The sequence below is a fragment of the Stenella coeruleoalba genome (assembly GCF_951394435.1).
Source record: "Stenella coeruleoalba genome assembly, chromosome: 5".
Lineage (NCBI taxonomy): Eukaryota > Metazoa > Chordata > Mammalia > Artiodactyla > Delphinidae > Stenella > Stenella coeruleoalba.
The window spans coordinates 17,252,243-17,278,077 of NC_137150.1; the positions used below are offsets into that span (position 1 = coordinate 17,252,243).

General features: G+C 43.8%; 1 protein-coding gene across 4 annotated transcripts in view; it reads right to left on the reverse strand.

Annotated features, from left to right (window-relative positions):
* Nucleotides 1-25,835, reverse strand: part of MED12L (mediator complex subunit 12L) — a 330,953-nt gene that overhangs the window by 255,381 nt on the left and 49,737 nt on the right. For all 4 annotated transcript variants that reach the window (XM_079921179.1, XM_079921180.1, XM_079921177.1 and 1 more), the window contains 2 exons: nucleotides 2,854-3,023; nucleotides 295-405 (listed from right to left, as the gene is read on the reverse strand). In XM_079921179.1, the coding sequence (XP_079777305.1) occupies nucleotides 295-405; nucleotides 2,854-3,023 (281 nt within the window). The remainder of the gene's footprint in view (nucleotides 1-294; nucleotides 406-2,853; nucleotides 3,024-25,835) is intronic.

The following is a 25,835-nucleotide window of genomic DNA, read 5'->3' on the forward strand; positions in this document are numbered from 1 at the left end:
TCACAGAAATCTGTGTGAACAAGGAGACAGTATTTCAAGAGCTGTTTGCTCAGCTCAGGGAAGGGGGGAAATCAATGTGGGTAAGAATACTTGAGAGGAACACGTGGCCCAGCAAATGACTGCTACAACTTACAAGAAGCCTCTTATCACTTCAAGTGTTGGAACATCAAGACCTTTTCTCCTTCCATTTCAAAAAGAAAATTTTTCCTCTTCCACCTCCACTTACCTCATCATTCTCATCAGACTCGTTCCTTGCCCATAAAATCAACTGGCTCATGGTTACATGTACTGTACCTGCAGCATTAGTGGTAATAAGAGTTTAAGAAGATCGTCATCCATTGGTCTGATCTTTTCTAACACATCCAAGATCCATGTCAAATATTCGTGTTTTTCTAGCATTCCTTCCTTAAATGAACAAAGAAAAATCACACTAATAATGTTAAAACAAAACCAACTAAAACTCAAAAAAGAGCAGTCTTATGTTTATGCTTAAGTGTAATTTTACTATTGTTTTTGTGGTTGTAGTAAAACATGGTCTCCTTGATCAAAGTTTCAATTCTAAACAAAGCAGAGAACTGGTGCTATTCTGTATGGTTGACTGGAGGGTTCTTTTGTTGTTGTTCTTTGGGTTTTGTATATCTGCTTCATTCTAAATTGATAAAAATTAATTCCTACAAGAAAGAAAATTCAGAAGCTTTCAGACTCCCAGGGCACGTCCAATACCTGGCTAGATTTCAGGGTTCTATGAACTCATACTCATTGGAGGAAACTTGGCCAACGGGAGTAATTACAAAGAACAAAAACACCCATCGTACTATCATCTCAAAAAAAGAGGTTGGAAATCCTATCAGATCCAAGGCCCCTTAGTAGCCTCCTTCTCTATCCTAAAATGAATTTCAGCTACCGTAACCTACCTACGAAATATAACCTTAAAAGTCAATATAATGGCCTAATCATCTGTAACATAAAGAAATAAAAGGAATTTGTAATAAAATAATGTATAAATATTCTGACATAACTACACTAAAAAACAACATACCCATAAATTTCCAAAATGCCTCACAGGGTTGGTGTAGCTCCTCTTAACATAAGCAATGTTAACATCTTCATCTATTGTCTTCCTATGTATGTACATATAAACACACACATTCTTTATGGCATTCCATGCACGCACATATTTAATGTCATATTATAACCTTGTATTATGATTCACATCATAAAAGAACCTTCAAGATAGAAACAAAAAGCTATGTTTTCTGGGAAAGCCACTTAAACTTTTATGGTCATTCTGGTTAACAACCTTAGTAGTTAATATGAAGTCCTACTTTGTTCCCAGCAACTCTGACATATCTACGTATCACCAGTGGTCCACTACCATGGTTATCAGTGACTTGTGTAAAAATATACTGCTAAATTATAGTTTCTATATTTAAAACATTACAGCGACACCACATTGACATGATAGCAAAGTGTTCACTTATTGCTAATTTCTCTTTTTTTAAATGCTTACAGTCAAAAAAAAGTTAAAAGGTTAGCCACAGAAAAAGTGCAATTTATAATTTTCAGACCAATAAAGTAAACTTTAAGTTAAAGAAATAAATAAAATGGAACCTGGCATGAAGAATTAAGAGATGGTGAAGGCAAGGTTCAAAAGAAAAAGTATCTTCATAAGCATGACTTCCAACGACTACATAATGTCCATCCTCAAGATGCTTTTGTTAGGTACCTGTACCCTTATCTCTGCACATGCACACCTGCACATGTACATACTAGAGACAGTTTCATGTTTCAGAATAAGGTGAATTAAAATATGATGAACTTTTAAATTAATGTCCCAGTTAGATTCATCTGTTTAGGACCTACCTAACTGCTTCCAAAAAAGAGATACTGACCTCAGTGTTCCTAACACATAAAGTAATCCTTCCTAAAATACTAAGCATGCTGAGAGACACTTTTTTCAAAGATGCAGACCAAATCCTCAGCTCAAAAAAAGTCATAAAAGCTCAGAGCAGGCACCGAAGTAGTCTTCTGCTAAATGTAACTAGAATTGGTTAAGAGTTGTTTTTACTGATTTAAAACTAACAATGCTACTTCCCAAAGGACCGGCAAAGTTTCCTACTTTGAGCTCTTAGAGAAAGTTGCTTACCACCTGGAAATTGTAATTGAAGTTCTAAGGAGGGAAATTTAGAAACCACACATCCTTTCTACCCCCTTCCTCTTTGATCAAGACAGCAGGTCGTGAACGTCTATGCTGGTAACACAACTCCAGCTGAACACTCGTCCTTCCTCCACGCCGGGAGTAAAGATCAATCGAGGCAAATAACGGCACAAGCGCCCTCTTCTGGTCAATATGATGTACATCAGCGTGTCAGGATGGGAGTTCAGTCGTTCCTCAATGCCCTTACCCCTCCTCTCAACTGCATTTTAAACTGCAGCTGAACAAAATTAAGATGACCTTTCATTGGAATAACTAAGCTCTAAAGGAGATCTATAAGACAGGAGGCATCAGCACAAAAATTTTTTTGAATTAATGCCTCCAGTTTTTGCAAAGTAAATGGCTTGGGAGGATTACATTTAATAGCGCAATTACAAACCAATTAACGGCATTAAAAGAGCTGGCATCACTGAAAGCTGGCGATCAATATGTATAATAGGAAGCTGTCATCTCAGGGCAAAGGTGTTACCTTTAATATTAATTTAGTGTGAGATATGTCAGATGGCTTTCTTTGAATGTATTAGTTCATATAGTGATATAATTTAACGCCCCCCTCCAAAAAAAAAAACTAAACTGTAAGGAATTTGCTCTCCTCTTAAAAGCATGCTAGCAGCCTTTGAGTTTCGTGGGAATGTTACCTGGAACATGTGGAATGCCAACTTTTCGTTGTACTCCCACTGCCTCATTGCTTGTTCCACGTCGGGTGGCACAGGGACAGGGCCATCGCCTGCGCTGGAAGCTAGGTGGTAAAAGTCGGAAATCTTGGCCAACTGCTCTCGAAGATACCTGGTAGATATTTGTGTCCACTCTGCATTTAAAACAAGAAAAAAAGAATCCATTTCCAGATACGATGACTGTAAGAACTTTTTCTTCCTTTCTGATTATCTTAAGGATATACTTATTAAACAAACATCTGTTACACAAAAATGGCTTTGGAAAACGTATGCAAGCACTGTTCAGAAAGGCACACCCACCCCAAAGCCCTTAAGTAATGCAAACTAGTGTAATGTGCCTGCCCCATCAGCTGGCAAGGACGCCTTGCCGGCCAGCTCTTCCCTTGTCCCTCTGTGACCCCTGACCTAAGAGAAGAGATGCCCACACTCATATAAAAATATACCAGAGGCACAAGCAGGGAATAGAACAGGGGAGGTGAGCACTTTAAGAAATCACAATTCCAGACATAGAGAACAGACTTGTGGTTGCCAAGGGGGAGGAGGGTGGAGGAGGGATGTACTGGGAGTTTAGGATTAGCGGATGCAAACTATTACATATACAGAATAAACAACTAGGTCCTACTGTATATAGCACAGGGAACTATATTCAATCTCCTGTGATAAACCATAATGGAAAAGAATATGAAAGAGAATGTATATGTGTACATATAACTGAGTCACTTTGCTGTATAGCAGAAATTAACACAACATTGTAAATCAACTATACTTTAATAAAATTAATTTTAAAAAAATAAATTAGGGCTTCCCTGGTGGCACAGTGGTTGAGAGTCCGCCTGCCGATGCGGGGGGCGCGGGTTCGTGCCCCGGTCCGGGAGGATCCCGCGTGCCGCGGAGCGGCTGGGCCCGTGAGCCATGGCCGCTGAGCCTGCGCGTCCGGAGCCTGTGCTCCGCGGCGGGAGAGGCCACGGCAGTGGGAGGCCCGTGTACCGCAATCAATCAATCAATCAATCAATCAATCAATCAATAAATATTAAAAAAGAAACCACAATTCTACTACTCCAAAAGAATTCAAAATCCCCCCAAATGCAGCTCTCTTAACGGTACATTTTTCCGGCTCCAAGTCAGGGTTCAAACATGCCTAACTAAGGTGTGTTCTGTTTCTGTCAATCTGTAAGAGGACTGACTGACTTTCCCCGCAGGCTGGTCCCAGATAGCGTTCCGCCCTGCACTCCCCCACCCCTGCCTGGGACACAAGAGGGGCCGCCTCTTGGACAATCAATCTGGACCTTCAGTTATTCTACTCTCCCCAACCAACAAAAGATGCCTCAGAACTCAATCAGAAAGAGTAGTGAGCGACAAAAGGTAGGAAACTGGGGAGGAAACAGAAAATGTAGCATTAAAAAAAAAAATCACTAAAATTATTCAAAGTATCCGCCACACGGTCACAAATTAAGTCAATGTGTTGCCTTTGACTGCCGTGAAGGATGTGATGCCAACTTTAGCCCATTCTATGGATAAAAATGTAATAATTGCATGCTCACAGCCAAACTTCCCCAAGGATTAGCGAAACAGCATTTCAGAAGAAATCATTGTACTGAAATATTACCACACAGTGCTGTTTTCTCATTATTTCGGCAGTAGTTTCTCCACCCTTCTTATTTTTAAAGGAACCTACCTTGACAAAAAGAAGAGTAGAAACTAAACATCTATTAGAAATTGAGCGTTTTGATTTTATTTTTTAAGTACTACTAAAATTACTTGACAACAGTACCCAGAGATGATTAATGACTGCTAAGTTTTGGTCTAAACCACTTGTTCTAATTGTGTCTTAGTTAAAACTGAAATTCAAATGCACACGTTAAGCACTGCTCCAGTAATAAGCCACTGCAAAAAGATGAACAGATACTAAGTCAACATTCTGTTCCTGGTATTATCGTTTTTCAGAAAGCACCACCGATAACAGATATTATTGTTAAAACTACTCCCTCGTCATTAAAAACCAAACAATAAATTATCAATGTCATCATTTTCTGGTGCCCCTGTTATGGACTAATCATCTCATGACTCTCACTCGTTCAGCAAAGCAAAATACCAACCATCAGATGAGAGGAGTTTAGCTTAGCTATAATAAGCAGAAACAAAAATAACAAGGATCCAAATCCTAGCTTTTGTGTGCCAAGCCTTGCTATTAACTCACTCTCAGTATGGTACTATTCTCAATGCCCCCTCAGAATATTTTAGCTTCAAGGGCTAAAAATAACATACACATTCACACACACCCCTACTTTGTCTAGGGTATATTTTCTTTTCAAGATTGTTTTTTTTAAATATAGAAGAAATATGCATTCACTACAGAAAATTTCTAATGCAGATATGACGAGAGAAAAATCTCATAATCATTAAACAGTTTTATATTTTTTGTTTTCTTTTTTCCTTCTTGTGTGCTTGACTGTTTACATAAATATATGCATAACTTTTTAAGGATCTGAATATATCATTCCACAATTTGAATTACTTTTAAAATTCAAGTGGAATTCAAATATAGACCTCTTGGTCACGTATTTTAACTTTAACCGTATTTAACTGACATTAAGTTATCATATCCATCAGACCGATTCAGAGACCTGGGACTGAAGAGAGTCCAGTGTGAACTAATATAAAAATTAGGATGCACACAAAATTTTCATTAGAAACAAAAAATAACAAATAGCCACTAGTACTGCACTCCTTAAAATTATTAGGTTCACGGGCACCTCTCATGCTTAGTTAGGACTGATCATTAAAAGGGAGAAATGAGGGCAGCAGCGGCAAGACACATAGCGGTTCTCAGCCCTGAACGCAAATGCCATCACCAGAGGCTTTTACCAAACGCCAGTGTCTTCGGCCCCATCCCACCAGATTCTGATTTAATTGGGCTGGAGTGGGGACCCAGTCCTAAGTGATAAAAAGGAAACAGGAACGGTTAGAGATCTTAGGGAAGGTGGGGGAGCAAGGTAAGGGGTTCAAAGGTAGAAAGATGCAGAAAGCGATGAAAGAGGCTGCTCTGAAAGTGGACCAGTTCTAAAATCGAGCAACTCAGAGGCTCTGGCTACATCTCTAGTTCACTGATGTCAGGTAGAACTCAAGGTCCACGAAGCCAGATTATTCGAAAGCTTACGAACATGAATGTTACTGACGGTGGGTCAGGGCTCAGCACTGAAAAGAACGACCTGTCCTTTTCACAACACTCTCCCTGGCATCTAAGAATCCTGTAGCCACTGTTCCTCTTTGTGGATGCCTCTCCCCCCAAACAGAAGGGATTTCAGAGGCCACGCGGTTCACCCTACCGTACAATAGATCCAGGCACTGCGGGCGTAACTCAAGGTCACACAGGTACACCAGAAGCACACAAACAGGTGTGAGATGCCCCACTCCAGGACATGAAAGTACATAAATTGATAAATCCACGATAAGTGAGAAGAGAGACTGTCAAGTTACATTAAAAGATGATCTCCCAGGGCCTGGAATACCTACAGTATTAATAAGAGAACTGGGAACTCAGCAGAGGAGGAACGTCCACCCTGGGGGCAAACACAGAGCACCCCAAATGCAGCAACGCTCACGGAGAGGGCGTCCTGGCAGCGCGACACAGCAGAGACGCAATACAGGGACGCACTGAGCACTACCGGTAGAATGAACTTAGGGACAGGATGGCCCTGGGTCCAAGTCCTAGCTCTGCCACTGAGTCGTGAGCAAGGCCATCTAGCCTCCGCTAAACCTCAATCTCCTAATCGCTGCAACAAGGATCAATAATACATCCAGGTTGGGCCTCCCTGGTGGCGCGGTGATTGAGAGTCCGCCTGCCGATGCAGGGGACACGGGTTCGTGCCCCGGTCCGGGAAGATCCCACACGCCGCGGAGCGGCTGGGCCCGTGAGCCATGGCCGCTGAGCCTGTGTGTCCGGAGCCTGCGCTCCGCAACGGGAGAGGCCACAACAGTGAGAGGCCCGCGTACCGAAAAAAAAATAATAATAATAATAATAATACATCCAGGTCAGTTACTGTAAGGATGAGTTACTTAGCACAGTGCCTGCACTGCAGAAGCGATCATCATTATTATTGGTACGAAAAGTTTTTAGAAAGGAAACTAAAGGTTAGACCTTGACTGCCCCTGATGTTAGACCCTGCTTCTGTCTCAGCTGAGCTGCAATGCCTAACATAATGCTCTGGATACGTGTTTATGGAATCAACCAACGTCAATTTCATGGTTCCAAAACCTTCGATGGATCTGCAGTCCTTGATGAATTGAGGTCAAACTCCTTAGCTGGGAATTAAAATCATGTCAAATACTATCTACCATTACATCCTCATACACACTCAAGGTGCTAGCTCAAGGGGTTTTCTCTCTCACTCTCACGCCTATGATGCTCTATCGACAGGACCTTCCATAACCACCTGTGTTCAGGGATGGGAAGATTTCTGGGCCCAGTGCAAATGTCACGTCTCTCGTGTAGCCTTCTCTAGTCTCTGGACACCACCCCACCACCTAGCGGGGATCTCTCTCTCTTCTCTAACTGATGTATTAGAATTTCCTCCGTCTCCTTCATCCCTATAAAACTATTCCTTACGTGCTCAAGATCTAAGTATTGACTTGAGTCAATACACTATAAGGTCCTCCCAAAATAAAGCGACTAAATCAAGTTCCTCCGCAATTATTCTGCCTATCAAATCTTCATACAAACATCTTCGCTTTCTAGTTTAAACTCATCACTGCAGACCTAGAAGGTTTCAAACACCACTGTAGGGAAAACGCCAAATTCCCTCTCTAGTGCACGCCGCCTTTATTACAACCAATGCAACTGGAAGCGCCTGTTCATCAGCGTGCTACAAGGGGCCCACGCAAATACAGAACTTTCTATTCTTTTTAGTAAACTTCCTGTAAATATAAGTATAAATGTAAACTTGACACACACACACCCTAATATACATATACGCTTTAATTTTATGAAGGCTTATTTTCCTTGCTAAATTCTTTCCTTTTATCAAAACCAGTGGGAACCCACTACATAAAATAGATGCAACAAAGATTGCTTTGTAAAAACTCCAACCAAGTCCAGAGATGAAGGTGCACATCTTTAAAGTGATCCACTTGAATCAGCACTTAAGTCAATTCCAATGACAGGCTCCTCAATGGAAAAACCTATATCCTCAAACATTCCCCCTGAAGCTACACCACTACAATGAAAGGTTCTTGCCTCTCCACAGTGAGAACGAACAGACGAACAGACCGCTTCTCAAAACTGCAGGATGTAGAGGATTTAACCAGCCCGACTTTGCCTTCGGTGCAGACAGATGGGAGGGTGGGGAGGGGGAGAAGGAAAGTTCAGTATATATAAGATGCTGCACCCTCCATCTGTGAGCCCCCAAGAAAATGACTGAAAGATTTTCTCGTTTTCTGTTGTTAAAATGCTTTCTGGATCCAAGGATGCCATCAACAAAGTGAAAAGGCAAACTCACAAAATGGGGAGAAAATATTTGCAAATCATTTATCTGACAGGGGACTTGGAGCTAGAATATATAATGAATGATTACAACGCAATAATAAAGAGGTGAATAATCGATCTATTTTTTTAAATGGGCAAAGGATCCGAATAAACATTTCTCCAAAGAATACAAACAAACGGCCGATAAGCACATGAAAAGGTGCTCAATGTCAACAGCCACCAGGGAAATGCAAATCAAAACCACAAGGTACGACTAGGACAGGTATAAACAAGAAGACGGATAATACCAACTTTTTGGTGAGGATGTTGTGGAAACTAGAGTCCTCATACGTTGCTGGTGGGAATGTAAAATGATGTAGCCACCGTGGAAAACAGTGTGGCAGCTTCTCAAAAGGTTGAACATAGAGTTAACATATAACCCATCAAGTCCACAACTAGTTATACACCCAAGAGAAATGAAAACATACGCCCACGCAAAGATTTGTACACACTTATAGCAGCATGGTTCGTAACAGCCAAGAAGTGGAAGCGATTCAAATGTCCATCAGCTGATGAATGGGTAAATAAAATGTCTGATATGCCTCTAATGGGAATACCACTCAGCCATCAGAAGTCATGAACTACTGATACTTACTACAACACGGATGAACCTTGAAAACATTATACTAACTGACAGAAACCTGTTTCAAAGAACCACATATGTTATGATTCCAGTTAGATGAAATGTCCAGAATAGGCCAATCTATAGGGCTGAGGGGGGTTGATGGGAAATGGGGAGTGACTGCCAATGGGTACGAGATTCCCTTCAGGGTGATAAAAATATTCCAAAATGTAATGATGGTTTCACAACTCTGTAAACACATGAAAAACCTCTAAACTGTATACTTAAAATGAACTGTAAAACAGTATAAATTGTATCTCAATAAAGCTATTACATAATTTTTTAATGTTTTCTTGAAATACCTTACTACCAATAAAAATTCATCCGCGTTTCATGAAGTAAAAAAGACTACTCCGCACGGATGAAAAGTAATCCACGACGAAAGGACGAGACTTTGAGGGGCCCCGGGAGGAGGTGTGGTTAGGGAGGAGAATAAGGGTAGAAGCAGGCGTGGCCAAGAGGGTGAACAGTTAAACCTGGGTGATGCGTAACAGGGACTTTATCACATTCTCCTATATTTGTCTATGTTTGAAATGTCCATAATGAAAGGCTTAAAAAAAGTTAATCAGTTGAATTCTATAAAACGATTCACAGGAAACCGGAAATCCCGTATTCGGCCACTGGTCAAACTTGGGGAGTGAAAGGCGGGGCGGGGAACAGAGTGCTGGATAAAGACGAGCCCCAGGGAAAACTGCTGCCTCAGGGTGACGGGAGACCAAAGGAGAGTCACCCCACCAGCTGGAATGTTGGTTCTGCTGAATGGGCGGTTAGTGAGATCAGGCCCTCTGGCTGAAAAGCAGGAAACGTACGTGTGTGTGCAGGTGGTGGGGGGGGGGGGGTGCTGGAATGGGTAGATGGGCTGTTGTCACTCCGTGGAAATGCTATGGTGCGATAAATTCCTGAATCTTTTTTATGCTTTAAGTTTTCCTCTCACTTAGAATTAACTGTACAACACTGGGGCTAAATGGCAAATACTGAATATCTGGTTTTGTCTGGATGAGTAATTTGACCATGTTATTTTTAACTGGCTATTTCTCTCTGGTTTTACTTACTGGAAACGACAGTAAGTACTGTCACTTGGGGATCAAGGTGACAACTCAAGAAAAAATAAAAATCATGGGCATTTGGCAGCAAACATTAAATGCCTACGGAGGGCCAGAAGCTCTCCCGGGGTCTGGAGCTACAAAGGTGAGAAGAAAGCAGTGCCCACCTGAGGTGATTCATCCTTGAGGTAGACACACAGGGACACAGATACTGACAGCGATGAGGTAAGCGCTCTGACATGCCATGGGACACAGGGGATGAAGCAAGGGGATGCTTTAGCCCAGTCTGGAGGGAAGGTACAAAGGAGTTCCACAGGCAGAAAGAGCAGTGTGTAAACATCCCAGGCCATGCGGACAGCAGCAAGGCAGAGGGAGAAAGGGTCACCCGTGAGGCGAGGTAGGTGGCCCAGGCCAGAGGTCCTCAAACGCGATGGCACAGAATGATCACCAGAGGGCGCCAGTTGGCTAAACATACCGATTTAGCTTTGACTCTGAGATTTCCACCCTGTGAGTCTGGACTGGGGTCCAGAAATCTGCGTTTATAAACAATAGCCCAGGCAGTGACAAGCTATGGAGTTTGATCTTTTGCCACGAATGACTCAAAGCCATGGAAGAATTTTAAGCAAAGGAAAGAGGAGATCAGATATGTAAATTAAGATTCTCTCTCAGAAGTTGCAGGAGGGGGTGGCAGGGAGGGAGACAAATTGAAAGGAGGCTGCAAAGTCCAGTGAAGAGATGGCTGAGGAGGGTGCAAAAAAAGAGGTAGGTAGAATTGTAAGCAACCTGACGGTGGAGAGGGAGAAACAGAGAGGGGTGGGCAGCTTCCAGATCTCCCTGTGGGGTAGCTGAGCAGATCACGGTGCCACAGAACGGGATGTGGAACAGAGCCGGGAGGGGGGAGGGTAAGGGGGCTAAATTCAATGCGTTTGTTTTCATGAACGTGTTGTTTTAATTAAACCTTTATTTTGAGATAAGCATAGATTCACATGCACTTGTAAGAAACAATATAGAGAGACCCCACGTACATTTTACTTACTTTTCCCAAATGTTAACATCTTGCAAAACTACAGGACAATATCACAACCGGGATACTGACACGGACACAATCCGCCGATCTTATTATTCAGGTGTCCCAGTTCTGAGTGCAGTTTTGAACACTTGGATTTGAGGTGTCAAAGATATTCATGGGAAGATGTGTCCAGGGGCAGGTGGATACACAGGTCTGACATTCAGAAGGCTCGGGGTGAAGATATGGATGTGGGGAACTCTATCATACGTGGGTTCAATGCCTTAAACGACGGGACTATGACCGCAGAAGTACCCAGCAGACACAGCCCCAGGTGTAGGAAGGCTTATTCTGCAAAGAATACGGCTTGTGCACTAACTAACTCAGCCCTCCCCTGAGCCCTCAGCGTATGTTTACACGCTTGGTGGTGAAGAGCCCAGGTTCTAGCGTCAGGTGGCCTGGTTCCTGTCGCAGCTCGAATCACTTAGCAGCTTTGGAGTCCTGGGCGAGTCACTCAGCCTTTGGATGCGTCAGTTACTTGTCTATCAAACAGGCTGATAAGTGTACTTAGCCTATATGGCTATTTTGAGAATTAAGTAAGATATAATGTGCTTAGAACTGTGACACAGTTTGCTGTGTCACAGCACAGTGTGCTTCTGAGAGGAAGCAAACTTGCATGATTTACAGGCCGGGCGGCCAGGAGCCCCCAGATGGGCAGGAAGTAACCTTGGCTGGAAGTAGGAACTCTCTGGCCAAGACAGGAAGACATGTGAGGACTGGCTGCTGCACGTAAGTCCGTACAGGTGTGTGTTGGGGTGGAAGTGAACAGGTGGTTGAGGGAGACTGACGGAGTCTGCTCCTCTCTGAAGTCCAAGAGAAGGGTGGTGAGACAGGGGAGGGAGCCTGCAGACAGAGGCGAAGGTCCAACCAGCCAACTGCTCTGAGGAGGGAGGGACAATGCCCCCCCAAAAGATAAGGGCCCTTACAGGGCAACATATAAATAACTGTGCAGTTGTGTGACTGACGCTTAATGCCTAAGGATCTCAGGGTGAAAAAGAGACCACGTGGCCAACCAAGGAGACGGGCGGCAAGGTCTTGGGCGGGGAGAGGAGAGGGGCTGACGAGGAGGGAGCAAAGGAGACTTGAGTCCCAAAGCAGCAGGGAGACTCCTAACCGCCTGCCTGCCTGCCTGTCTTCGAGAAGCCGGGCAGCATCTCATACCTGAGGACAGCCTCTGACCCTTTTCTTGGTCTGCCCCTCTCGCTGTCAGGTCTCCGATTCCTGTTCCCAGGCTAATGCGGACAAATGCTAACTGTTGCATTTAGGGATTTTTTTCCAGTTGTCCTTTTTCTCTGTCAGCCCCATAGGTGCATCTGAAGCCAAAGGCAGAATCCAGTTTCAGCCCCTGGAACGAGAATGCCGCATCCCGCCCATCAACCATGGCACGAGCTTCTGGGCAGCACCGCTTCGCGGTTTCCTCCTGACAGAGCGGCACGTGCGAAACGCCTGCCGTGACAGCCCCACCCCTTCTGGGGAGGTGGGGGGGCGTTGGAAATGAATGTTCTAGTTGTCAGAGGGTGAGTTCCTCAAATCCCTCCCAACTTCTGAGTGAGCGACGGCCTTGGCCTAGCTGAGATGTTCCTCTCACGGAATAACTGGGATGCTATTTTTCGAAATATTAAACTGGCGCGTTTACTTAACCCCGTAGGACAAGTCCCCACCGCCTTCCACATCTGAGACCAGGCTGAGGACTTCATCGCCCCAGGAGAGGACAGCTAGGGCAAGACAAGAGACTCGAGGAGGAGAACACAAATTTGCCTCCCCGTGAACAGGAGAACATGCCTCTGCGCGTTCCTGCAGCCTCGGGAATAGAGGGGGGCCCTCCTGAGGATTTGTGGGGAGGTGAAATACAGGCGCGGTGCTGGTGAAAGACCCGCTGCCGGCCCTGCTGGAGGCGCCTAAGCTACTGAAATTACACTACATCGGACGCTTGGTTACCCCTGCCCCTCCTCCAGCTTCTGCTACAGAGGAAGCAGTAGAAAGCCCCAGTCATTTGTGGAGCAAAAGTAAACCACATTTTCTTTTTTTTTTTTTTTCCTTTTTGCGCTTTGCATTGGTATTTAATTCCATGACCAGTTGTGCTTTGAGTAAAGTTCCTACAGTAAGAGCAGCACAGTGTTTACTTCTTAGGTCCTAGACGTAGTTGCTGTAAAATCTGTAATTCTGAACAAGAGTCTTCCACTAGGACGCGAATACAAATGCTACAGACATCACATCACCAGATAACCGTGCAAAGAAACTCCAGACCAAAAGGCTCTAAAACATAAAAACGCTACACATCACACAGACCACGCAGACCCATCCCCTGTATCCTCTCCTCCAGCACTCACCTGGTTTTATTTTGCTGAAGATTCCAAGACCATATGATATATTGTACGGTACGATATCATATATCAATACGATATGTTTATTTCCATCTATTCATCTTAGTTGTGTTACTCTCACAAAGATGTTCCAACTGACCATTTATCGACCCTTAATGTGTTTTCTATCCTGTCAATATATTCTATATGTTACTTGACTCCAAAATCATGGTGAGTTGAAATGGGCAGAAGAGCCGCTTTATTGCAGGGATTTCATTTGGAAGATTATATACACTTTGTCTGAAAATGACCCTGAAACTTAGAGCATGTCTTTTTTAACTAAAAAAAAAAAAAAAAAAGCTTTCTATTCATCATGGAATTAACATTCCCGTACAAATTGCAAAAAGAAAAGATCCAGCTTTTATAAGTATTACAAAGTTAGTAGCTTAGAGCCCCTTACAAGAACAAAGTGCTCTGTGCACAGCACAGAGCAAGCACCCATTTTCTGAAAGGAATGTAAAAACATGCACTAAAGATACACATAAAAATGCATTTCAGGGCTTCCCTGGTGGCGCAGTGGTTGGGAGTCCGCCTGCCGATGCATGGGACACGGGTTCGTGCCCCGGTCCCGGAAGATCCCACATGCCACAGAGCGGCTGGGCCCGTGAGCCATGGCCGCTGAGCCTGCGCGTCCGGAGCCGGTGCTCCACAAAGGGAGAGGCCCGCGTACCGCAAAAAAAAAAATACATTTCAGAAGATACACAAGAAACGTCACAAACAATGCCTTCTGAAGTGTGTGATGAGGGGCCGCAGGAGGACACAGTGAGGTGAGACTTCACTGCGCCCTTTGGGGTATTTTGTGTTTTTCTACCATGGATATGTGTTACCTACTTTTATAAAATTTTTAAGTCACACAAGCAGCTGTCTTTTCTCAAAATCCTCCTCTTTATGCTTTAAGCAACAGATCTACAAGATGCACGACAAATAAAAAAGCTCACGAAACACTGAGCTTTTTGAGACACCCCTCATACCTCACTCCATCCCAGCCTCACAGTCGCCCCTCTGATATGAGCCGCTTAGAAACTCTGCAAAGCAAACAGGACCCAGAAATGGGAGTCCAGGATGGAATTCTCAGTTCTCCCACTTTCCATGGATCTTCTCACCCTAATTGGTAAAATGGAGATACCCAGCTACCTCCGAGGGATTCTGCGAGGACTGCCCCAACTGACAATATAGAAAACCAGGCTGCAAACTACAAAAACTTCCAACAAACAGGTATTTGTGCTGCATAATATGTTCCAGGTATAGATGCACATGTACGTATTGATAGCCACAGACAGCAAAGAACTAAATTTTAATGAAATTGGGACTGTGATCACTATTTTATCACAGATTCATTAGTTCAACCAGGAGTCAACATTAAAAGTGACTAGAAAACAGAGAAACTGTTGAGCGGCAATGGGTTCTGAACAGGAAATTCAAGATCAGGTAATTCACCCAAACCAACAAGACCAGAAGAAACGACAGTGGTAAAAACCAAAGCAAATCCAGTACACATAAAAGAACTATAAATGTAACTCATGTGCTCTCAGTTTACCGGAGAGGAAGATAACTAGCTAATTTAAGACCAAGAAATACTGTTTAAGACGTGAAAACAAAACAAAGCACAAATTTCCCAATTTTTACTTAAAGGCTAGATTTCTTTAGGGCCCAGCTCATATTCAACTCTTACAGAAAACCTCCCCTAATTTTTCCAACCTCCCAGTCGTTTCCTGTATGATTACCGGTAACCATGTACCGACTGTTGCTCTGTGTTTTATGTATGCATCTTGTTCCCACAAAAATGCCTTTAAGGCAGCCCCCTTGAAGGCAGATAGCACAGCCTCCATTTGGTTAAAAACTTCACAGCATCTACTCCAGTGCAGAGAATCTTAATATACTTTTTTTTTTAACTAAATCACTCTTTATTCAAATGAAATATATTTAAATATATTTAAGTAAAAATATATATATAAAGTTCCCCGAATGCATTTCTCTAAGAAATTCAAAAAGCAATCATGAGCAGACATTACCTTTAACTGATCATAAACACACACACACACGCGCATGCACACACACACACACACACACGCACACACAACCAACAACCACCACCACTACCACATACTAGCATTCTAATATGGGCCCGGCTATAACATTTTTACTTTAGAAAAAGCTGAAACATGTTTCCATAGGGCAACAATGTGGAATGCAGAGTAACACTGTAGCATATTAAACTTGATGAGAACATTTAAAAGTGTATATAAATCAGGAAAGTACAATGGCGGTTGACAGGTGGAGGGAGGGCAGAGAGGGGAAAGGAGAGTTTATTTAATGGGTATAGAGCTTCAGTTTTGCAAGATGAAAAAGTTCTGGAGACCTGTTGCACAACAACGTGCAGACAGTTAGACTGTACTGTACATATAAAATGGTTAAGATGATAAATTTGATGGGATTTTTACCTCAATTTTTAAGTCTCTGTAAATTTTACATATCCAATTAACTGAACAACTACACACCTGGAAAAATATTAAAGTCTTCCAATTTTTGTTAAGGTCCCAAGCAGCAAGCACTTGGCTGAGTGACAAGTAAGCTCTCGTAATATTATCTAAGAAGAACTAAAACTGTAATGCATTCCCTGAGCTTCCTTCAAATCTTTTACATGAAGCACATTTTTTTTTTCAGCAAGGTACCTTCCAGAAAAGGTATCAACAACACAAAAATAGAGAGTAATAATTTGGGACTGAGATTAGGCTTAGCTAACTTTTTATTTATATCAAAGTTACACTTGCACGTGTCTTAGAGTCCAATAGCTCTGTATGACTTATTGTGAAAAACAGCCGTCCACTGTCCAGACTCCTCCATTTCCTATTCCCCAAAAGCAATTATTTTCAATTCTTTCATCCACTGTGTTTCTTTTGTTGACCTCTTTATCTCTAAATAACATACGTGCAGTTGTACTTCCTGATTTTAAGCATTATCTATTGGCTTCCTACTATGGAAGATGATGGAATAGTCAGCTCTCCTTCACCTCCCACCAAGACATTCTGTACTTAGATATTTCCTTTCTTCCTAACATATAGATTTTAATTCTGAATCTAGTATATGCTTATAGCAGGGTAAGACAGATAAGTAACCATGTCCTTGTTGCTGGAAACCATGTCATTGTCCGTGTAACAGATATGAAATAAAGGTAACATCAGAGAAATTAATAAAAATCTTTAATGTTACATGGGAATGTTAGAGATAAACTGGAAATAGGACTATAAACTCCCACAGGAATACACAACATGTGTACACACACATGTATTCACAGATATATATGTATCCCATCCATCCAGATAGGGCTTAGATGCCATGACATCCTAGTAGCAATGAGCACTTTCAGCATCCAGATCTTGCTTTCTAAATACCATTCCCCACTAGAGAGAAGTAGGGTTCCATAAAGAAACGGCTGATTGCAGACCTGAGGCAGAAAAAGTACAAGATGAACCTGGGAGGCTTTCTGTGCCAAAAAAGAAGGAGGTGCTCTAAGTCAAATGGTGTCATGTCAAAGGATACAAAAGAGCTTCAAACATCTTCCAATGGCCACCTTTGGGACAATTGGAACACTAAAATGAACAACAAGTATAACAGGTTGCAAAATGCTGAATGAAGGAATATCAGTAAGCCCATAACAATGACCAAAGATACATTTTTGTAAATAAGAACCAAAAAAGGAGAAACTCATTTATTAAAGAACTAAATGTGCAATGACAGCAATTCTTACTCTGAAAACTGATACTCAAAGGAAAAGAATTTAGCATTTATTCTGCCTTTTTTTTTTTTTTAGAAAGAATTTTATGATTTATCACAGCTGATGAGGGAAAGCCCATTTTTACAGAAGAATGCCAACATCTAGCCATTCCCAGTGAAATAATGGTTTTGGACTCGGTTCATCAATGGACGCTACAACTTTCAGGTGAAAGGAATGGAACGGTTGCACGCGCCAAAGTAGTACCCATAGGTCCTGTTCCTTCTATTGGAGAGCGGTTTTTACTGGATATAGCCAGAGTCCCCTCACCAATTCAAACCTATTTTTCACGCCTAGGTGGAGCATGAATTTAAATTATGCTTATGCAAGCACATCTGTCCAGCCGTCAGGGTTATTTTCATAGTAAACAAGGCAGAGATCTCCCTTATGACAAGTAAGATACAAGGAACACGTGTAAACGTGGAGGCAATCTTGACTTGAAACTCAAAACTCGTCCCTGGAATCAAAAAAAGTATGCACCGTCTTCAAGGACCCGAACTGAATGTAAGCTGGCTGGCTCCGATAAGAAACCAGACTGTCAATTATGTGTTGAGCGGGGCTTATTTTTGCAGTCCAAATGGCTCAATGAATATGTCACAAATTAATTACCCACTGAGCAAGAAAGGGAGCTGTTTCTTCTACGCATTTTGGGGGCGATAAGGACGGTGATTCCAAGAGCACAGTCAACCAAGAAAAGTCTCTCGCCCACCCCAAACGCCCAACCCAACAAAGCCTCAGGGGTACAGAGGAAACAACTGGGGGTAAAGAGAGCAGTTCCCTGGGCAGTTTAACCACGAAGCATTTTCAGCTTCTTCTAATCTGTTTCCCCAAAAAAGCCCTCATGCCCATGATATGACTTGTCACTCTTCACCATATTGAACACCCAACAATTCCTAGCCAGAATTAGAGCTGCTCATCTTGCAAGCAGTTTCACCTGGCTCTCGTCTCTCTGGCCCCCTGGGCTTTGCTATGCTTTGCCTGCTCCCCGTGGCACCCGCGAGCACAGGAGTTCTGGCTCCTCTGATGCTGCCCACAGCCCCCAAGTCCTGCAGCCTGTTCCCTGCCCGCACCCTTCTCCCTAGCGATGCTCCTTGCCTCCCGGGGCCAGACCTACAACATGCACATGCCCCCGGCAACCATCACAATGGGGAGGAAAGAGCAGACATCTCCTAGCAGGTCCACTCTGTGTGTACCAGCTAGTGACTTAACTTCTGAGGCTTGGGCCCCGCATACACGGAATGGAATAATAAAACCTACGCTGAAAGCACGTTGTAATGATTCCAAATAATGTCTGTAAAGTTCCCAGCACAATGCCTGCAATAATTAGCGGAGACTGGCTCGTGATGACCGCAGTCCTAGTGCAGTTGTTGCATACTATTTATTAACGGTCTATATTTACCGGCCACTTAGTGTGGTGGACACTGTTCTAAACGCTGCAGAGGTACTGACTCACTTCATCCTCAGAAGATACTGTCAGTCACGCCCATGGCACAGACAAGAAGCTGCGGGGGAGTGTGATGACAACAGTCATAGTAGTGAGAAGCCCTTCCAGGGCTCCCCACCATGCCGCTCTAGCGAACACGCCTCCCCACGGCCTTTCCGCACCGCCCCACGGGGACCTGACGCGCCAGATCAAAGTAAACCCTGGTCCCACGTCAGACCGCCTGATGGCCCTACTCCCCCGCAGATGCCATTCCTCTGCCAGAAATGCCCTTCCCTGCATGACAGACCCCGACTCTGTCCTCCTAGGCAGCGCTGCTTCTTCCAAAACTGCCCTCAGACGGCGCTTCCTCTGCGACCTCCCCGGGCTTCCCGAGCCCCTCGGGACTCCCTCCGCATTTTACGCGCTTCGCTGTTTGCGCTTCCTTCCTCCTCTAATATCTGCAGTGTTTGGCTGTGTGCCCCCTCCCCCCACTTGTGAACACCGGGGGGCAGTGACCACATTCTCCCCTGCGTCCCCACCGACCAGCACAGTGCCCAGCACAGACTCCGGGGCCCGGTCTGGACGCACGAGCTAAGGGGCTCCGTCCCCCACCTGCACATCAGTGTCTTCATCTGTGAACTTCCTCCCAGGGCTCCTGAATGATAAATCAGACAACAGACAGAGAGCTGAGCCAGCGCTCACTAAGAAAGGGGGAAGGCGGCACACGGCACATCACAGCCACCCTGGTGGCCCTGGGGAGGGCTGTTCTCACACTAGCCCACAGGAAACACCGTCGTAGGGCCCAACGGCAAAAGGAGGAGGTATCCCCAAGGCTGGAAAGCTCATTTTCACAGGACGCGTCAGGAGCTGATTCAATCTAGGGCTGTCGGGTGCGCCAAAATCCCGCCCGCCGCAGTGAGGGTGGGTCCATAACTGCTCACGGGACAGCCACTGTTACAGCGTTAGCAAGTATGGTATAACAGCACACACTAGAGTTATATGATGAGCTCACATAACTCATGAACGGCAAGACTCCTCCTGACTGTTGGGGAAATTCCTACAAATAAACGTACAGGGTTCTGTGTTATTTACCACAGTCCCATTTCCAAATCTGTTCAAAGATTTTAATTATATAACTCTGTGTAAGTTTTACTTTTTTTTTATTTTTAAGTATTATCTAGCTCATTTTACTGACTGACTGGTTTTTATTTAAAAATATTTTTTTTTTTTTGGCTGCGACGCACGCCTTGCGGGATCTTAGTTCCCCGACCGGGGAGAACCCGGGCCCCAGCAGTGGGAGCACCGAGTCCTAACCACTGGACCACCAGGGAATTCCCTTAGCTAGCCCATTTTAAATGCTCTTCTCTGGTGAGCTCAAAACACTTAAAACAGTTAAATATTCTTGTTCTAAAAACGAAACTTCATTCAATTCCAAAAAATATCGGAAACCAAATATGTATCACGTCTGGTATTCCTTCCCTCGAGTCTCTTAACACTCATCTATTAGACGGCATTTTCTAAACGTCATGTCCACCTATAACCTCTTATTTTTTCAGGTCTCATAAAGAGGGAGAATTAAAGTCTCTTCTTCCAAGCTTCCCTAATTCACCTCTGGTTTAAAATCTCTGCCCTGATGTTAGGATTTGTACAAGTCAAATATTTCTTTGCCCCCCCACCTTGAAACTACACATGCAACCTCACCCAGAAACCCAAGGCCCCTCTCGCCCCTCTCACTTTTGGGTACACACTGCACTAGGTATGTGTTTGCCCGCTGCAAGCTCCCAGGGCAGCAACTCACTTACTCTACATTTTAGATCTGTAACTCTGCATAATGACAGTGAAGATTTCTGTGTTGCTACATTTAAAGAATGTACACAACAGGCCTGCTTCCTTGTTACTGTTAGCCCACTGAACATTAGGAAAAACTCTCTTCAATAAAATCAAACAGCAGTGCTGTAGAGCTCTGTTCCAACACTGAATGTGGGAACTGAAAATAAAACATATGTTTCTATTACAAAGGAATAAAGGCCATTTCTACTGAAAACACTTCACAAATCCTAAGAACAATCATCAAGACAATGGAAGCCATAAAACCAACGCCAGAAGAGGGTGACACTCAATAGTCAATCTTGCCCCAAATGTGCTGAATGGTTTCTAGAACACAGAAACTATTACTGCAAGTTAATCATCTGCAGTGTATGCAATTTAATGCAATTCAACACATATATATGCGTGTACCTGCTTGGCTGTATAGCTTGCTTGGAGTGTGAAACTTGCTACATTATGGCCATGTCTACACAGTCAAATGTTTCCAAAGGCACTGTGTAATTCGCTTAAAAAGCTGAAGAAGGTGCTGAAGACAAAGTAGTAAGTGAGAGATACCCGGTGTAACAGAATGACAGCAAACCAAGATCAGATATTTAAAACTGTGTGCTCTTTTCATACAGTATAAATAGTACGCTACATTTGCGTTTTTAAAACACATGTAAGAATACAGAAAGAGCAATTGGATATCTACCTAGTTAAATTACCTATTAATCACAAAGGATAAAACAGTAACTCTGCAGTGGAGAAACCTGATAGACACCACCTTACCCAAAAGCTCAAAGTTATCACCACTGGTACTGGGACAATGCCATGGGAGGTACCAAGACACTCACAGCATCATTTCCGTGATACTCCCACCAAAAGTGCTTAACAAGAATCTGATGATGAGCAACTGGATAAATACAAACCGAGGGACATTCTACAAAATAACTGGCCTGTCCCCCTCAAAATGTCAAGGTCAAAAAAAGAAAAGCTGAAGACCATGGCAATTAAAGGCCACTGGACCATGGACTGGATCAAGGTTGAGGAGACCCATGTCTGGAGAGACTAAGGACTTTGCTTTCAGTCACCCAGACACGTAGCACCAGAGCCAAGACGAGTACAGCCCAAAGCTCTTTCTGAGATGCTAGACCTAAAAGGTTAGGGGTGAGGTTCTAAAATTCACACAATTTTAAAATATTTTTAGCCTTAAGCATTTTTTAGGTCAAAGCTTTTATACCGTACCCTGAGAAAAGGACAGTAGGCAATTGACCTTCATGGATTTAACATTCACACTTTTCTTTTTTCTTTTGTGGTACGCGGGCCTCTCACTGTTGTGGCCTCTCCCATTGAGGAGCACAGGCTCCGGACGCACAGGCCCAGCGGCCATGGCTCACGGGCCCAGCCGCTCCGCGGCACGTGGGATCTTCCCGGACCGGGGCACGAACCCATGTCCCCTGCATCGGCAGGCGGACCCCCAACCACCGCGCACCAGGGAAGCCCTAACATTCACACTTTTTAATACTCAAGAATAATCACAGAAAGGGGAAAGATGGCGGAAGAGTAAGACGCGGAGATCACCTTCCTCCCCACAGATACATCAGAAATACATCTACACGTGGAACAACTCCTACAGAACACCTACTGAACGCTGGCGGAAGACCTCAGACCTCCCAAAAGGCAAGAAACCCCCTAGGTACCTGGGTAGGGCAAAAAAAATAGAAAAAATAGAGACAAAAGAATAGGGACGGGACCTGTACCAATGGGAGGAGCCGTGAAGCAAGAAAGGTTTCCACACACTAGAAAACCCCTTCATTGGCGGACACTGCGGGTGGCGGAGGTGGGGGAAGCTTCGGAGCTGTGGAGGAGAGCACAGCCACAGGGGTGCGGAGGGCAAAGCGGTGAGGTTCCCGCACAGAGGATCGGTGCCGACCAGCACTCACCTGCCCAAGAAGCTTGTCTGCTCACCCGCCGGGGTGGGCGGGGCTGAGAGCTAAGGCTCAGGCTTCAGTCAGAGCGCAGGGAGAGGACTGGGGTTGGCGGCGTGAACACAGCCTGAAGGGGGTTACTGTGCCACGGCTAGCCAGGAGGGAGTCCGGGAAAAAGTCTAGAGCTACCGAAGAGGCAAGAGACTTTTTTTTCCCTCTTTGTTTCCTGGTGCACAAGGAAAGGGGATTAACAGCGCTGCTTAAAGGAGCTCCAGAGACGGGCGCGAGCCGCGGCTAACAGCGCGGACCCCAGAGACGGGCATGAGATGCTAAGGCCGCTGCTGCCGCCACCAAGAAGCCTGTGTGCGAGCACAGGTCACTATCCACACCCCCCTTCCGGGGAGCCTGTGCAGCCCACCACTGCCAGGTTCCCGGGATCCAGGGACAACTTCCCCGGGAGAACGCACGGCACGCCTCAGGCTGCTGCAACGTCACACCAGCCTCTGCCGCCGCAGGCTCGCCCCGCACTCCATGCCCCTCCCTCACCCCCGGCCTGAGTGAGCCAGAGCCCCCGAATCAGCGGCTCCTTTAACCCCGTCCTGTCTGAGCAAAGAACAGACGCCCTCCAGCGACCTACACGCAGAGGCGGGTCCATATCCAAAGCTGAGCCCCGGGAGCTGTGCGAACAAAGAAGAGAAAGGGAAATCTCTCCCAGCAGCCTCAGAAGCAGCGGATTAAAGCTCCACAATCAATTTGATGTATCCTGCATCTGTGGAATACCTGAATAGACAACGAATCATCCCAAATTAAGGAGGTGGACTTTGAGAGCAAGATTTATAATTTTTTCCCCTTTTCCTCTTTTTGTGTGTATGTGTATGCTTCTGCATGAGATTTTTGTCTGTATAGCTTTGCTTCCGCCATTTGCCCTAGGGTTCTATCCGTCCATTTTCTGTTGTCGTTTTTTCTTTTTTAAAAAAATTTTTTCTTAATAATTATTTTTTATTTTAATAACTTTATTTTCTTTTATCCTCTTTCTTTCTACTTTTTCTCCCTTTTATTCTGAGACATGTGGATGAAAGGCTCTTGGTGCTGCAGCCAGGAGTCAGTGCTGTGCCTCTGGTGGGAGAGCCAACTTCAGGACACTGGTCCACAGGAGACCTCCCAGCTCCACGTAGTATCAAACAGCGAAAATCGCCCAGAGATCTCAACACTAACACCCAGCTTCACTCAACGACCAGCAAGCTACAGTGCTGGACACCCTATGCCAAACAACTAGCAAGACAGGAACACAACCCCACCCATTAGCAGAGCGGCTGCCTAAAATCACAATAAGTCCACAGACACCCCGAAACACACCACCAGACGTGGACCTGCCCACCAGAAAGACAAGATCCAGCCTCATCCACCAGAACACAAGCACCAGTGCCCTCCACCAGGAAGCCTCCACAACCCACTGAACCAACCTTAGCCACTGGAGACAGACATCTAAAACAGCAGGAACTACGAACCTGCAGTCTGCAAAAAGGAGACCCCAAGCACAGTAAGATAAGCAAAATGAGAAGACAGAAAAACACACAGCAGATGAAGGAGCAAGATAAAAACCCACCAGACCTACCAAATGAAGAGGAAATAGGCAGTCTACCTGAAAAATAACTCAGAGTAATGATAGTAAAGATGATGCAAAATCTTGGAAATAGAATAGACAAAATGCAAGAAACATTTAACAAGGACCTAGAAGAACTAAATATGAAACAAACAATGATGAACAACACAATAAATGAAAATAAAAATACTCTAGAAGGGATCAACAGCAGAATAACTGAGGCAAAAGAACGGATAACTGACCTGGAAGATAAAATAGTGGAAATAACTACTGCAGAGCAGAATAAAGAAAAAAGAATGAAAAGAACTGAGGACAGTCTCAGAGACCTCTGGGACAACATTAAACGCACCAACATTCAAATTATAGGGTTTCCAGAAGAAGAAGAGAAAAAGAAAGGGACTGAGAAAATATTTGAAGAGATTACAGTTGAAAACTTCCCTAATATGGGAAAGGAAATAGTTAATCAAGTCCAGGAAGCACAGAGAGTCCCATACAGGATAAGTCCAAGGAGAAACACGCCGAGACATGTATTAATCAAACTATCAAAAATTAAATACAAAGAAAACATATTAAAAGCAGCAAGGGAAAAACAACAAATAACACACAAGTGAATCCCCATAAGGTTAACAGCTGATCTTTCAGCAGAAACTCTGCAAGCCAGAAGGGACTGGCAGGACATATTTAAAGTGATGAAGGAGAAAAACCTACAACCAAGATTACTCTACCCAGCAAGGATCTCACTCAGATTTGATGGAGAAATTAAAACCTTTACAGACAAGCAAAAGCTGAGAGAGTTCAGCACCACCAAACCAGCTTTACAACAAATGCTAAAGGATCTTCTCTAGGCAAGAAACACAAGAGAAGGAAAAGACCTACAATAACAAACCCAAAACAATTAAGAAAATTGGAACATACATATTGATAATTACCTCAATGGAAATGGATGAAATGCTCCAACCAAAAGACACAGACTGGCTGAATGGATACAAAAACAACACCCGTATATATGCTGTCTACAAGAGAACCACTTCAAACCTAGAGACACATACAGACTGAAAGTGAGGGGATGGAAAAAGATATTCCATGCAAATGGAAACCAAAAGAAAGCTGGAGTAGCAATTCTCATATAGACAAAATAGCCTTTAAAATAAAGACTATTAGAAGAAACAAAGAAGGACACTACATAATGATCAAGTGATCGATCCAAGAAGAATATATAACAACTGTAAATATTTATGCACCCAACAAAGGAGCACCTCAATACATAAGGCAAATACTAACAGCCATAAAAGGGGAAATCTACAGTAACACATTCATAGTAGGGGACTTTAACACCCCACTTTCACCAATGGACAGATCATCCAAAATGAAATTAAATAAGGAAACACAAGCTTTAAATGATACATTAAACAAGATGGACTTAATTGATATTTATAGGACATTCTATCCAAAAACAACAGAATACACATTTTTCTCAAGTGCTCAGGGAACATTCTCCAGGATAGATCATATCTTGGGTCACAAATCAAGCCTTCGTAAATTTAAAAAAATTGAAATTGTATCAAGTATCTTTTCCGACCACAACGCTATGAGACTAGATATCAATTACAGGAAAAGATCTGTAAAAAATACAAACACATGGAGGCTAAACCATACACTACTTAATAACAAAGTGATCACTGAAGAAATCAAAGAGGAAATTAAAAACTACCTAGAAACAAATGACAATGGAGACACGACAACCCAAAACCTATGGGATGCAGCAAAAGCAGTTTTAAGAGGGGAGTTTATACGAATAC